This window comes from Armigeres subalbatus, chromosome 1, assembly GCF_024139115.2.
Source record: "Armigeres subalbatus isolate Guangzhou_Male chromosome 1, GZ_Asu_2, whole genome shotgun sequence".
NCBI lineage: Eukaryota > Metazoa > Arthropoda > Insecta > Diptera > Culicidae > Armigeres > Armigeres subalbatus.
This window is the reverse complement of record NC_085139.1, coordinates 302,644,786-302,660,574: the sequence shown is the minus strand read 5'-3', so window position 1 is coordinate 302,660,574 and position 15,789 is coordinate 302,644,786. Positions and strand designations below refer to the sequence as shown.

The window sequence follows — 15,789 nt, the reverse complement described above, 5'->3', positions numbered from 1 at the left end:
TTGAGAATAGGCAAGAAAAAGAACCATTAGACCAAACTGCTACAGTCGAAAAGAAAATGAGCATCGTGCCAAACCGTATGATGAATCACACCGACACTAACGACGCCGATGGCGTCGAGCTAGACTCAAAAAGTCACGCTGCCTACTTTGCGCGTCGGAGTGTTTATTTTGGACGATGTCATAAAACCGCGATTAATTAGGCTCACCTCGATCCCACTCACTTTGCACCACGCCTACTGTTACTACTACCATTAATACTCGCTATGCTGCCGAATATAATGTACTAAGTACTGACCTCTTCTTCGAACCAAAGTGTGCGCTGGCAGTATTTGTAGCTGGGTGTAACCTTTGGTGCAGTTGGCGTCTAGCAGCGAGGACACTTCTTCTGGCGAAAAGGCACTGTTCTCCACGATCGTTTCGTCCACCGAAAGAAGCTGATCACCGACGGAAAGGGCTCCACATCTGTGAACATCAAAACAAGGATTAAACAGGATTACACATCTCAAAGCAATGGATTTCCCTACCGATCGGCAATGCTGGCAGGCAGGATACTGGCAATGTAGATCCCGGCCGGTTGCACCTCGTCCAGCTTACCGCTGTGATAGATGTCGCTCTGATTAACGGCACTCGAGTAATTGCTCAGAATTAGACCCAACTTTTCGTTCAGCGGTCGTTCGATCTCCAGCAGCAAGGGACCCATACTGAACTCGACGCTCTGCATCACCGAAACATCGTATTCGATTGTTAGATTCGTGTAGCCGGATAGGTGACCATTCTTGAGGATGTGTTGCGCCTCTGAGAGAGTTTTGTTAACCAGTGAAGACTGTTGAAATCAGACCTAATTAAATTATACTGAATCAAATCTAATAAACGATTCAACCTACATTATCGACCCTTAGGACTCGATCGCCGGGCTTGATCTGGCCGGTCTTGAACACCGGTCCGTGCATTCGGACGTTCGTCACGATCAGTGGGTACTCGCCGCCGCCACGCAACGTCAACCCCAGGCAGCCATTTTCACGCTCCACCGTAATCTGAGCCAGTTTGGTTGTCACACACAGGCTGTTTTGTGAAACTGGAAATGTAGAATGCACAGGGGAAATGAAAATGGAGTACCTACGTACGATCAAAGAGTGGACGGTCGACAAAGATCGTCATTCGTCTTGGCACGAGGGTGCGTCGGTAGGCCCACGCATCGTGCAGTCGTTTTAGAAATGACAACTGTTACTGTCATAAATTAACGCTGAATGGAGATAAACTGCCGTAGGCGGTGTGAAAGAACGAATCTATTTTGACAAAGGGATTTAGTTTTAGGAATCCTCATTCCATGAAAGTAAACAAACGGGTTACCTTTTTCTGAAAGATTTATTGAATATCACAACACATGACACAATGCATTTAGTAGAAAAGTTATATTAAAAAAATCTCTTCCTTATTCTTACATAATATCCTCCAAAATACTTTTTTTCGGAAGTTATTTCAAAGTTCCTTCTAAATTTCTCCGATAAGCTCTTCGCCTGTTCCTTGGAAAATCGTTTTAAATTTCCTGCGGAATATTCTTCGGAAATTATACGGCTATGTGTTCGGAACTTTCACGGGAAGTTCTTTGTAATTTCCACAGCATATTAACCGGAATTCCAAGGGGAATTCTTTGGATTTTTCTCGGGGAATTTTACTCAATTTGTCTGGAAAATCGTTCATAAGAATTTTAGCTATATCAGATAGAAAAATCATAGACCACGTGTCAATATGAACAACGCACGTCATACAGGCACAACATTGCCATCTTTCTACTGGAAAAGTATAAGTATTTGGGAGAGAACCTGTTCAACAGGGGAGTCAGCTCCCCATCGGAGATTAGAATCTATTGGCATGAAGCGAGGCACTGGCACTCCTCGATAAAGACTGTGCCAGAAAGTATGGACGCACCTAGTTTTCAACGAAAATAAGGCAGACTTCAATACATATAGACAGACCAGGAAAAGACAGGAAAAGTGATTTTAAGATTGAGTTTGTACAACAACTGCAACGTCGGCCAAGTAAATAATCATCGTCCTGATTCTTCAGACTGAGAAAGCCAACTTCTCAGTAAAACTACTGGACTTTAAATGAAATTCAACTTTGGAGAGAATTGGTAGAAGGTAGGAATAGCGAAAGGACCAAGTCGTATCAAGAAAAAAAACCAACTCCGGACCTATTCGGACCAAGATATTGGCATTGGTTGACTTGGTTATGCCAATAAATTTCAACTTTGAAGTTGATTCGTTTGCCATCATTACTGAAATCCTTCGATGCAGATTTTCGTATTCAGCATGTCTTTAGATAAGTGCCTCGTTTAAAGTGTTACCAGATATATAGACCCAAAAAAAATCAAATCACTGGATCAAATGCGATCGTTATGGTCAGAGTTCATCTCAAATTAAAACAAACTCCCTAAACTAGGGCTCCTAAACTAGGGTCCTCAACTAGGGCTTCTTCCCCTGAAAATTGTTCCATTCTTCTTTTCATTTCCTGTTCCTTTCTATTAGAATCCAACTGGAATCCAACTGCGTAAAAAAACCTTAATGAGATTTGTCATCATTTCCCACAGTTCAATTCCGGATTTTGAGCTAAGGGGGGCTAAGGCCTGGCGCCCTTTTAAAAGAAGGCTTCTGAGCATCTTTAAAGGAGGCTTCCAAGTCACTTGAAGGGAGACACCCAAGCCTCTTCTTAAACAAAGCCTCATGAAAGTAGGCTTCTGAGCCGCTTGAAAGGAGGACTCCGAGCATATTGAAAGGAGACTTTGAAGCCTTTTCAAAGAAAAATTCTGAGCCTCTTGAAAGGAGGCTTCCGAGCCTCTTGAAAGGAGGCTTCCGAGCCTCTTGAAAGGAGGCTTCCGAGCCTCTTGAAAGGAGGCTTCTCCGAGCCTCTTGAAAGGAGGCTTCTCCGAGCCTCTTGAAAGGAGGCTTCTCCGAGCCTCTTGAAAGGAGGCTTCCGAGCCTCTTGAAAGGAGGCTTCCCGAGCCTCTTGAAAGGAGGCTTCCGAGCCTCTTGAAAGGAGGCTTCCCGAGCCTCTTGAAAGGAGGCTTCCCGAGCCTCTTGAAAGGAGGCTTCCCGAGCCTCTTGAAAGGAGGCTTCCCGAGCCTCTTGAAAGGAGGCTTCTCGAGCCTCTTGAAAGGAGGCTTCTCGAGCCTCTTGAAAGGAGGCTTCTCGAGCCTCTTGAAAGGAGGCTTCTCGAGCCTCTTGAAAGGAGGCTTCTCGAGCCTCTTGAAAGGAGGCTTCTCGAGCCTCTTGAAAGGAGGCTTCTCGAGCCTCTTGAAAGGAGGCTTCTCGAGCCTCTTGAAAGGAGGCTTCTCGAGCCTCTTGAAAGGAGGCTTCCGAGCCTCTTGAAAGGAGGCTTCCGAGCCTCTTGAAAGGAGGCTTCTCCGAGCCTCTTGAAAGGAGGCTTCTCCGAGCCTCTTGAAAGGAGGCGTCCGCGCCTCTTGAAAGAAGGGTTGTCCGCGCCTCTTGAAAGGAGGCTTCTCGAGCCTCTTGAAAGGAGGCTTCTCCGAGCCTCTTGAAAGGAGGCTTCTCCGAGCCTCTTGAAAGGAGGCTTCTCCGAGCCTCTTGAAAGGAGGCTTTTCCGAGCCTCTTGAAAGGAGGCTTTTCCGAGCCTCTTGAAAGGAGGCTTCTCCGAGCCTCTTGAAAGGAGGCTTTTCCGAGCCTCTTGAAAGGAGGCTTCCGAGCCTCTTGAAAGGAGGCTTCCGAGCCTCTTGAAAGGAGGCTTCCGAGCCTCTTGAAAGGAGGCTTCCGAGTCTCTTGAAAGGAATGCCATCGAATGCCAATCGATGGTTTACCGCTACAGACGCTGTCGATTGCCAGATCCGCCAACGATCACCTCCGATGCTGATTGGTACACGGACGTGCTGCGATAGCCGCTGGGATCGTTTCTGGATGCCCTGGTTCTCTCTCCGTAAGATCCTGAATGAACATGACACGCGCACGCGAAACACGGGTCTTTTTATACACAGGGGAAACGAAACAGTGGGCCAAAATGCCCGTACCTTACATCAATCTGATGTCCGTGTTGGAGATGCATGAACGGGATTGATTAATTCTGGTTTTTTACCGGATTTGGAAAGAAGTTACATTTTTAATAGTTTAATGTTGACAGGGTTGTGTTGAATCATTCTCACATGATAATGATTGGAGTTATCATTTGATAACATCTCAGGTGTGAAAAGTAGGCGAGTTTTCCTTGGCGATAACTTTTCAAATTTTGGAATCAATTGATAATAAACACAAAATTATCAATTAAATTTAAACCTTTCCAATACAAATTTAATGTCAACAATGAAGGTCATTCTGATGCTTGGCATTGTGTTTTATTGTTAGGTAGAGAAATAAGTTCAAAAAGTAACGGTAAGTGCTTAAATCGAGATACAATTGTCGAACGATTCTCACTCGCTAGCGAGTTTTTATCAATTGATAATTTGGATTAGTGATCGCATGAGAGTGTTGCTCATCCTCGATTATTTGAAAATTTGATTTTTCCCATGCCTGAATGTTGATAACTAATAGTTACGATGGAATTGTAAAATTTCTGGAGAGTTTCCGAATCTATTGATATAAAAAACTTGAAACTCCATCGAGAGATAAAGACGCTATTAGCGTTTGAAATCTCTCCTAATTTTGTGACGGTCTCGAATTTAGAAATATCCCACCCTGTATCCGAGTCTTTCTCACAGACGTACACTGAACCCAAAGCTCATCCTCACTTTGACTGATTTATAATTCCAGCTGTCTATTAACTATCTCCTCCCATTATCATATGAGAGAGTAGAACGAACGCCGCATGCATTATTATTCGTATGAAAATCATCTGAAAGAAAGCAGATTTTCAGTCAAACATTGAAAGACCAACCAGTCGAATTTCGGTCTACGCTCTGATACTGTAGCATCACACGATTAGCGAATGATATTTGTTTTGGTCTCGCCCTATAACAAAGGTTATACGGTTTTCGAATGTTTTCTTTTATTGCTGTTGACTGATTTGGTGAATGGTTGCCATTTTTGCAGAAATAAGTTTGTCTCAGAAGATCGCAGTTTATTGTGAAGTGGCCATGTCGCGTGTACGCGAGCAACAAGATATAGCTGTTTGTACCAAAAAATGGAAAAAGTTGTATTCTAGTTTCTCAGTTACTTTTAGAGGGTAGATAAAATATATTAACGTATTTCATTTCTGTTTATTCAGGAATTTATTATTGCCACATAATTCGCAGCTATCCGCATTTACCCATTGTCTATGTTGACGATCTACGAGATTCCGTGAAACTATTTGGTTACCGATTCCAGAACCCGTGCGAGGATGCTGCAGAACCGAATAAGTGGATACTGGTCGCAAACCCTGTAGTCGGCGCTGGCCGATGCTCTAGAAAATCGTGCGGCTTAAGCGCCACTCCATTCGGAGACCGCACGACGCGTCTAAATTGCCCGGTTGAGACTGCCTCAGGGCGAGTCCATTTGAAAAACTCCGAAGAGGAGATCGAGCCAGCCCGCCTACTAACTACGCAGAAACTCGGGAAACTACCCTACCACACCTCAGCATAAATCTCAAAACTTCCAAACTATTTCTCCAAAGTGCGGTATGAGATCACGCATACCCTCCAACGTTGCAACCAGCAATGCTACGTTGCACGTTCTCTTTTCATCACTGGTAACTTCAACTAAAGTCCACCAGAGGCGCAACCAACGCGGAAGAGCATGCGCAAACAGTCAAATTCCGCCACGCGGAAGACATTCAAAAACAACATAAACGAACCGAAGCAACGGGAAAACACTTTCTCTCTTTAACACTATACGCAGAACATTTAACAATAATATAATATTTCCATAGTATAATCCGCTTTTATTGAAACGCAAAGGTAAGTTTACTATTCATTATCTTAGAAGCATGCTGCATGTTGTATATTTGTCAATCGAGTTTCATTTATTGCGCTACATCTGTCCTGTCTGTGTGTGCGTTTTTTCTATCTAATCTATCTATCTACTTGTGCTCATGCATTGTGTTCTACTCCATACTATTCCCATTCAGTCATCCCTCGACGATGTGACGAACGACGAAAAGCTTCACACCCGGGTGTCTGACAATAGAGGTTGGATGGGACGTTCACGAATTACGTTACGTGCGCACGTTCTGTAAGTTCCACATCCAACCTCAAAATATTATGGACGTGTCCAAATTCCTGACTCAGTCAGTCATCGACCTACGGTCGGCACAAAAAAATCCTCCGAGGCGTCCTCACCGGACGCCCCACTCGACAAAAAAGAGATCGCTTGACTCACCGACTGTTGTTCGCCTACCGGTACTGCTGCGCTCCTGGTAGACGGCGGAAAGCGATCGATGTTCGCAGCGATGAATGGCCGTTGGTGACGTAGCCAATCCCCAGGGGGGGGGGGGGGTGTCGGCGGCTCAGTACTCGCTGACCCCTCTTAGCGACGATGCGTGGCAATTGGCGACCACGATTGGAATTGGGACCAATCTTTTGACGGGTTGGCCCCCTCCGGCGACGGATGCCGGGAATCTTTTGTCTCAACGATGGCGGTGTGACGCGGTTGCCTGCGACAAACATAGCGGTCGGCTACATAAAGGACTATTAATCATACCACAATGCACGGGAAACAACGAGCACGCGGAGCACATTACCTGGACAATTTCTTCGAGAAACGCACAAAACTGATCCTAACGCACACACTACGTTTGTTAAGCAAACTTGATACTACTTAACAAAAAGAAATAGAATTAAAAAAAGAAAATCTAACACGTTGCTTAACTTACATTTCAACAAGAAACGAATCACGGACAAAAAAGGCGCGACACTTCTGCTTCAGTTGGCGGTTTGGGAGAAATTGAATTTGAAGCCGTTACCCTCAGATTAAGGATGGTGACCTCGGCCGAACAGGAATTCGGCATTTCCCGCGAACTTCATTGAAATAGTTCGGAAGTCTGGAAGCTTACGCTGAGGCGTTCGCTAATGTTTCGGGTTCAGCCGCGACCTTTTCTCTCTCAACATCTTCGGCGGATTTCAAATAAACTTGACCTTCGGAGCTGTTGGCTGAGTACTTAAATGACACAGGCGCTTAATGACATTGCATTTTGAACGTATCTTGCTAGTCTAGATTTTGGCGTGATTCTATTTAAAGTCTTAAATGATTAGCAATTAATGCTTTATAATCTAAGCCATGGAGCGAAGGCTACAACTCTCAGAGGGTTACCCTCTTAAAACGGTTGCCTCGCTGGTGGCTACACAAAGTTTCTGCGTGCCTCCGTGTGCTGTAACATGTAATAAAATGATAAAATGAATAAAAAACTTATTGTTGATAATTATTATTTCTATGCCTTTTATGTTTATAATTTCTCTGGAAAAAAATTGAAACTAATGAATTCATTACCTCGCCTATTACATTCAAACATCAAATAAAAATCATTCTGTTCCTGAATTAAAATCAACGGAAACTCATGTATTCATCAGTCACCATTTATCTGCATATCATCTGGCAACCATTCTCTGTATGTAATGGAAATGGGATGACCGTCATTCGCAGTGCTTTGCCAGCAGGAGGGGAAATCGAATGATTATCATCCAGAAATCGAATTATTTTCGTTAAGGGGCGGGAGCAAATCAACTGTCAGTCGATATGAGGAGGAGGTATTGGTTCAGTGTAGTTTAATTAAAAAATCATACTGTGTATCAAGTGTAATAGCACAAAATGAAATTTGAAATGAAAATAAAGTGTTTATTATGCAGTAGAAGAAAAGTCCAACCCTGTACTGCGCACAGTTTTTTTTTATTAAATTGCTTCTAGAATTTTTGAGGGGAGTTTCAAAATTTTCTTCGTATGTTTTCCTGTGCGAATATTTTTAACCTTCCTAATGCATTAAAAAAAAGTTACACATTGTGCATTAGCGGGTCAAAAATGACCCCAAATTGAATTCGCTCCCAAAAGTTCATTTTCGAACCGATTCTCAATCTTTTGGAATCAAATTGAAGGTATGGATTCCACGGATGTCGTTACGGACAGATTTTTGCACTTTGGCCATTCTGGTTCCCAGGAATCGATGTTGAAGGAACATAGATTCTTAGGTCAATTTTTGGCGTGATTTCTTGCCTCTCGAAGGGTGATTTTGGAAATGCTCATTAATTTGCGTAGCAATAATTCTATTAGAATGTAGCCATTGTCCATTTCCATGGATCAACACAATTCCTGGTTATTTCACGGTCCGGTGTCCCTCCGGAAGATCCGGAACATTCGTAGAAGTGGTCAATTCATTAAACTCATCCTAGAAGAGCGCGGGTTTTTCCAAAGCTTTTAATTATCGAACGCTGAGTAACAAATGATTGTGGTGACCCATTTTGATGGACCTGCGTGGCCACCGGAGGTCCTCCAGAGGATCCGGAACATTCGATGAAGTGGTCAATTCATGGAACTCATCCTAGAAGAATGCAGTTTTCACAAAACTTTTGATTATCGTAATTTGAGTAACAAATGATTGTGGTTACTCATTTTGGTGGAACTGGGTGGCCACCGGAGTTTTCCGGAAGATCCGGAACATCCGTAAAAATGGTCAATTAATGAAACTTATATAATAGCGCGGTTTTTTCCAAAGCTTTTCATTATCGAACTACAAGTAACAAATGATTGTGGTGACCCATTTGGATGGACCTGTATGGCCGAAGGTCCTTCAGAAGATCCGGAACGTCCGTAAAAGTGGTCAATTCATGAAATACATCATAGAAGAGCGCGGTTTTTTCCAAAGCTTTTCCTCATAGTACTTTAAGTAGCAAATGATTGTGGTGACCTATTTTGGTGGATCTGGGTGGCCACCGGAAGTGCTCCAGAAGATCCAGAACGCCCGTAAAAATGGTCAATTCATGAAACTTATCATAAAAGAGCACGGTTTTTTCTAAAGCTTTTCATTATCGAACTTTTAAAAAAATCTTTCTATTATCGAGCTCTGAGCTAGATACGAAGGAATGTCGTGACCCGTTCTTATTTACCAAAGTGACTACCGGAGGTCTTACGGAAGATACGGAACATCGGTTAAAGTGGTTAATTTATGTAATACATACTAGAATAGGCTATTTTTTTTTCAAATTTCCTTGTCGTACTCTGAACATGAAATTATTGCCGTGACCTTTTCTCACGGATGTGAGTAGCAACTAAAGGCCCTTCGGAATGTCCGTATCACACGTAAAAGAGATCATCAATTCATAAAACCCACCTTAGAAATGACGTGTTTTCCATAGAAGAAGAAGATGAAGCACACTATTCTTCTAAACCTTTTTATTTTTCTAATTTTAGAAACCAATGATCGTAACCAATTCGCATGGATTGCCCACTGTATGTCTTCAGGTACATTCAGATCATCCGTAAAATCGGTCAATTCATGAAACTTGTCATAGTTTTCCTATTTTCATATCCTGAGTAATGGATGATCGTTGTAACCCATTCTCAGGAACGTGTGTAGTCACGAATGAAAATCTGTAATTATAGTCAATTCATAAAAATTAAGATGACACTATTTTTTTGAAAGGACAATCACATTAACCCAGAAAATATTTTCAAGTATGGCATAATTTGCTTCCATGATCGATATTCACCATTCACCACGAATTGACCACTTTAACGGACGTTCCAAATCTTCCGGAAGACCTCGGTAGCCACCCAGGTCCATCAAAAAGGGTCATCATAATCATTTATTACTCAGCTATTCCATGGTGAGTTTTATGAATTGACCATTTCTACGGATGTTCCAGATCTTCTGGAGGAACTCCGGTGGCCACTCAGGTCCATCACACTGGGTCACCATAATCATTTGTTACTCAGTTTTCGATAATGAAAAGCTTTGGAAAAATCCGCACCCTTTTATGATAAGTTTTATGAATTGACCATTTTTACGGACAATCCGGATCTACTGGAGGACCTCCGGTGGCCACCCAGGTTCACCAAATTGGGTCACCACAATCATTTGTTACTCAAAGTACGATAATGAAAAGCTTTGGAAAAAAACGCGCACTTCTAGGATGAATTCCATGAATCTATACCATTTCGTCGAAAGACATTTCGTCGAATGACATTTAGTCGAATGACATTTGGTCGAAAGGACATTACGTCGAATGGACGTTTGATCGAAGGGACATTTAGTCGAAAATGATTTTTTAATCCACTAGAGACGTAGGACATTTGATCGAATGACGTTTGGTCGAAAGGACACTACGTCGAATTGACATTTAGTCGAAATCAGTTTTCTGAAAGAATCTTCGGTTATATGACGTTTGGTCGAAAGTGGATTTTCGAATTGATAATCTTGGTACATTCAGTCTAATGACGTTCCGTCGAATGGATATTTGAAAAAAAAAAGAACTTAAGCCAATAACAATTAAAAAATAAATGATTTATTGCGGTATTCCTAAAAGTCATATAATTATTTTTCCAATATTGTCCAAAGAATGATGGGCTGATAAAAAGAATAAATAATACGAAAACGGTGAATATTGCGATATTATTCTTGACTGGATATTGACTTCCGCGAACCCCTCTAACCGACTACATTGAATCTATACCACCTGGTCAAAAGAAATGTAGTCGAATGATGTTTCGTCATTACACATGACGCCGAATAGACATTACTACCGTTACACGCATAACTGTCCCATGTACATCGGAAATTCCAGCAAATATTGGACGAATATGCGTGCGATGGCAGATTAGGTCATATGACCATTTGGTCGAAATTAAGTGTTCGGCCAATAACTAACGAATTATGGTTCAAACACCATTTTATACTGAACTAATTATTGTATACATATTGAGTGGGAGAAAGAGTATCAATGAAAAGAATAAAAAACCATTTCCATTCGACCAAATGTCAATCAACGAAATGTTCCAAAGCCGACTGCGATGAAGTATTAGCAAAATAACATTGATATCATTGGTTTTAGACCATGTGCCGAAAATAGAATAGAGGGTATACTGCCGCTAACCGCAAGTCGAGCACATCTGTGCATGGAGCCCCATATACAGATGTGCTCGACTTGCGGTTAGCGGCAGTATATATTTTGCTACTTCTGAAGGTTTTCAATTTTTCAATAATCCACCAGGTCTCCAGAAGTTTCTGTTAGCTCAGATGAAAAATCCTCATTGGCTTCCTTATTCGTTTCTTCAGCTGCTTATTGAAATTCCTCATGTCCACTGAATTCCTCCAACCAGTTTATTCATGTATCTTATGGATTATTTAACCAGAAATGTCTAAATCTCCTTTCGACTAAATGTCCATTCGACTAAATGTCCTTTCGTTCAAATGTCCATTCGACTGAATGTTCCTTCGACCAAATGTCCTTTCGACAAAATGTCGAACTAAACGTCATTCGACGAATTGTCCCAAAGCCGAATTCCATGAATTGACATTTTTTACGGACGTTCCGGATCTTCTGGAGCACCTCCGGTGGCCACCCTTCTTCTTCTTCTTCTTATTGGCATTACATCCCCACACTGGGACAGAGCCGCCTCGCAGCTTAGTGTTCATTCTGCACTTCCACAGTTATTAACTGCGAGGTTTCTAAGCCAGGTTACCATTTTTGCATTCGTATATCATTAGGCTAACACGATGATACTTTTATGCCCAGGAAAGTCGAGACAATTTCCAATCCGAAAATTGCCTAGACCGACACCGGGAATCGAACCCAGCCACCCTCAGCATGGTCTTGCTTTGTAGCCGCGCGTCTTACCGCATGGCTAAGGAGGGCCCCTAGGTCCACCAAAATAGGTCCCCATAATCATTTGTTACTCAAAGTACTATAAGGAAAAGCTTTGGAAAAAACCGCACCCTTTTATGATGAGTTTCATGAATTGGCCATTTTTACGGACGTTCCGGATCTACTGGAGAACCTCCGGTGGCCACCCAGGTCCACCAAAATGGGTCACCACAATCATTTGTTACTCAAAGTACGATAATGAAAAGCTTTGAAAAAAAATCGCGCACTTCTAGGATGAGTTCAATGAATTGACCACTTCTACGGATGTTCCGGATCTTCCGGAGGGACACCGGACCGTGAAATAACCAGGAATTGTGTTGATCCATGGAAATGGACAATGGCTACATTCTAATAGAATTATTGCTACGCAAATTAATGAGCATTTCCAAAATCACCCTTCGAGAGGCAAGAAATCACGCCAAAAATTGACCTAAGAATCTATGTTCCTTCAACATCGATTCCTGGGAACCAGAATGGCCAAAGTGCAAAAATCTGTCCGTAGCGACATCCGTGGATTTCATACCTTCAATTTGGTTCCAAAAGATTGAGAATCGGTTCGAAAATGAACTTTTGGGAGCGAATCCAATTTGGGTCATTGTTGACCCGCTAATGCAGAATGTGTCACTTTTTTTGTTGTGGCGTTCCTAGAGGTCGCTGATAGCTGGTTATCACCCCAAAATTTTCATTTCCAAAAGTTAGGAAAAGTCAGAAAATTTCAACGCCCTATCTCATTTGATTACAAAACTACAACGTTTTTAAATCATCTCTGGGCCAAAATAGACCCCAATGCACTAGGAAGGTTAAATATTATTTTTCTGCTTCTTCTTCTTCATGCAACATCAAAGCGCCAATTAGAGGATGCTATCGAAGGGTAATAAAATTGGATTTGATTACTTTTATTTGTAAGCCCTTGTAAGCTCCATTAATTACGTAACGCAAAAATTGGCCATTTTCAACCCCCCCTCCCTTCGCCATATGTCACATTTTTTGTATGAAGCATCTGAAAATTTTGTATGCATCGTCGCACTTCAGGCAACATCTCCTCTCCCCTCTAAGCGTTACGTAATTTATGGATGCTCCCTTGTCTATTGTTCAGCGTGATATCAGTTAAACATTCAGGCGTAAACCTATAACGCAGTGGCGCAGTATCAAAATTGTAACAGCGCGTTTGCTGTTAAAACAGTTGTTCCAATCGAGCACAAGGTTCTTAAAGGTCGGAGTATTGCACTGCCCTTCTACGCATAATTGTCCCATGTTACCATTGATGAAAAAATCCAAACTCGAGTCGATTTGTCCCACTGAAAAAAATAAGTAGTCGTTTGATGATAATGGAGACTGCAAAACGTTAAATAAGTAGCCATTCGTTTTGTGTTCTGGAAATGAGTATTCTACCCTCCCTATTTTTCAATAATATTTATAAATTTTTCAGAACCAATCGATTCTGAAATTAGTGGGACAAATTGACGCTAGTTTGATTTTTATTTCAAAGGTAACATGGGACAGTTATGCGTAGAACGGCAGTGCACCACTTGTATAATGCAGGCACTGAGGCACAGGCAAATGAGATTATGCAAATAAACATTTTCAAGTGAAGCCACTGCAGAAACAGCCAGCATCCGACTAAAAATCGATTAACATTTTGTTTATAATCTATATGGTAGTGGACTGTACACTAATTACGTAAGCAACTATGGGGGACGTTGATCTGTCATTTCTAACAATCCATATAAATGAAATTTCAACACTAAATAATGTACTTACTATATTCTGGAAACGAATACTCGATTTCAATAACGGCCGGTCCATCTCCGTGCGCCAGTATGCTGAACAAATGCTGATTGGTAAGCCCGATCGTTGAAATTCCGTCGATTTGATGAATTCGGTCGCCCGGTGCCAAAATATCCGCTGCTGGTCCATTGATGGACTCCACTACCGGTGGATACGACAGATCCGAACGTTCTAAACAAATAAAAATGAAATAAATTAGTAAAACAAACCATAAAACTGGCAACACTTGATTATTGTGATGTCTTCATTGCTCTATTATCGCTTGTTTCTTTTTTTTATGGAATTCTAAAGTCAAGAATCTAGAATCTAGACTCAGTAATGACGCAACTATTAAAAACAACTCTTCAACCGCTCAGTTTATGCACTTTTTATAACCAGAACATCATTCATCTGTTCACAAAAGAAAAACCCTTTCCTCGTTGACAGCTGTGGTGCTACTGTTGCCTAACACATTTCGCCCGCAAAATTCGCCCATTACTTCATTTAATGGCATATTTGGTGACCATCATCCTCTCTTGCGGAATGCATTCTCTCGTTCAGAGCCATTTTAATTGGATTAAACCAATCCGTCTTTTATTGGTGGCGGCCCACTCTCGGGTGGGTGGCGCTGCCGTTGCCGCGATTCTAACTCAAATTAATGACATCGTTAAACTAAATAAAATACGAAATCAAGCGGGGAGATATATTCCCATCCAAATCGCATCAGTCGTCGGTCGCTGAAGCCACGGCACCAGGGAGATCATTCATCAGCTCGTCCCAAGCGATACAGCGAGCGTGCGGAGGTGTTTCACACTCCGCTATTTGGAAACACGCCGCCCGCAACCTGACAACGCTGCTTGCACTGCAGTACTAGAATCAACCACGGGTTACGCATGCTCACCTGCCAGTATGATCCCCAGGGATACCCCTTGCTCGCGTGGAATCGAGATCGTCGCGTAGGTTGTTCCCCGATCGGCTGCCAGGCCAGAATCCTCGGACTGCGCCGGACTCATCGCTCTGTCGATTGCTGCAAAGAGTAAACAAAGCGAAAGTTTGATTAATCAACCGCGTGCGATAGTACTAGATTGGTTCGATAAACAAACAGGTCCAGTCGAGTCGTCGATGCGATGGGGAGCACGTGTTGGAATTTCAATTCGAACGTGTTAATTAAGCGGACGGCAGAACTACTGTTTGTTTTCATTTCCGATCCTAAATAATTGGGAATGAGCTCTACTGTTATTTACTCGTGAAAAAATGACAAACATCCCCATTTAGCTGGTTGGAAAAATCAATATCGCCCAGTTGCCATAGCGGTCGTTTTCACCGCGAAACAGAGAACGCCATATGCCGATCGCCGAGGCCGCGGGCGTCTGTTTGCAACAATTTATTTACGAGGGGCTCGTATTTTCTGACAAGCAGCACGCGCGTGAGTGTGCTCGCCATGACCACGGTCGAAAACGGCTGTTCAACTCTGGATCGGACCGGGAACGAACGGAATTCGTGCGTGCGTGCGTGCAACAAAGTTGACCGAAAGTTGGACACAGCAGCGCATGGATGGAAGGAAGAAATCGGGAAAGCAATGCAGCGCGTCCCGTCAGCGACGCGGCGATGTATTGTAGAGCATAATGTTTGTCGTGAACGTAGAATAAAACAACACACTTTAGATGCGTAGTAGCTTCTTCGCTGGGGAAGAACGGCTTGGTGAAGGTAAAGCAGCGCAGCAATTCGCCGCTCGTCGTTGTCAGAGTCAATTTGTTTTTGAATGTTTTCCGCCGTTCTCGCTGGCCAGCTCCTTCCTTGGAGCCCCTTCCGATTGAGAGTGAACTTAAAGCTAAGGTTAGATGTTTTTCGCCAAGCATCCAAAATCCCGTCGCACATGGCACGGATGTTGTGTTCACTTTGTTTTACTTTCCAAATCTTTTCGCTTTTCTAGTGTCGGCGAGGAAATCAATCGAAGTAGGCGCTAATTTAGTGGTGATTTTTAGGAAGGCCAAGGTAGCTGTTATGTGACAAAAATACCAAATAAATACGGATTGAGATGCCAAGAAGACGTTGCGGAAACGAATGATTAATATTTAATATAGTACAGCATACGACGGCTAATTTGGAATCTTTTATGAATGAATAATGAATCGCCCACTTTGAGCGTGCTCACAGCGGCACACTAGGAGTTAACTTTCGGAAACCAGTATGGTGAAAGGCATCTAAAGTTTAATATCTCGAAAATAAGAACCTTAATCGAAAAAATA

At 42.5% G+C, this 15,789-nt stretch overlaps 1 protein-coding gene across 5 annotated transcripts in view; it reads right to left on the bottom strand.

Annotated features, from left to right (window-relative positions):
- Positions 1–15,789, bottom strand: part of LOC134207832 (glutamate receptor-interacting protein 2) — a 169,104-nt gene that overhangs the window by 36,380 nt on the left and 116,935 nt on the right. For all 5 annotated transcript variants that reach the window (XM_062683779.1, XM_062683782.1, XM_062683783.1 and 2 more), the window contains 5 exons: positions 14,442–14,567; positions 13,535–13,732; positions 885–1,075; positions 525–823; positions 296–462 (listed from right to left, as the gene is read on the bottom strand). In XM_062683779.1, coding sequence (XP_062539763.1) covers positions 296–462; positions 525–823; positions 885–1,075; positions 13,535–13,732; positions 14,442–14,567 — 981 coding nt within the window. The remainder of the gene's footprint in view (positions 1–295; positions 463–524; positions 824–884; positions 1,076–13,534; positions 13,733–14,441; positions 14,568–15,789) is intronic.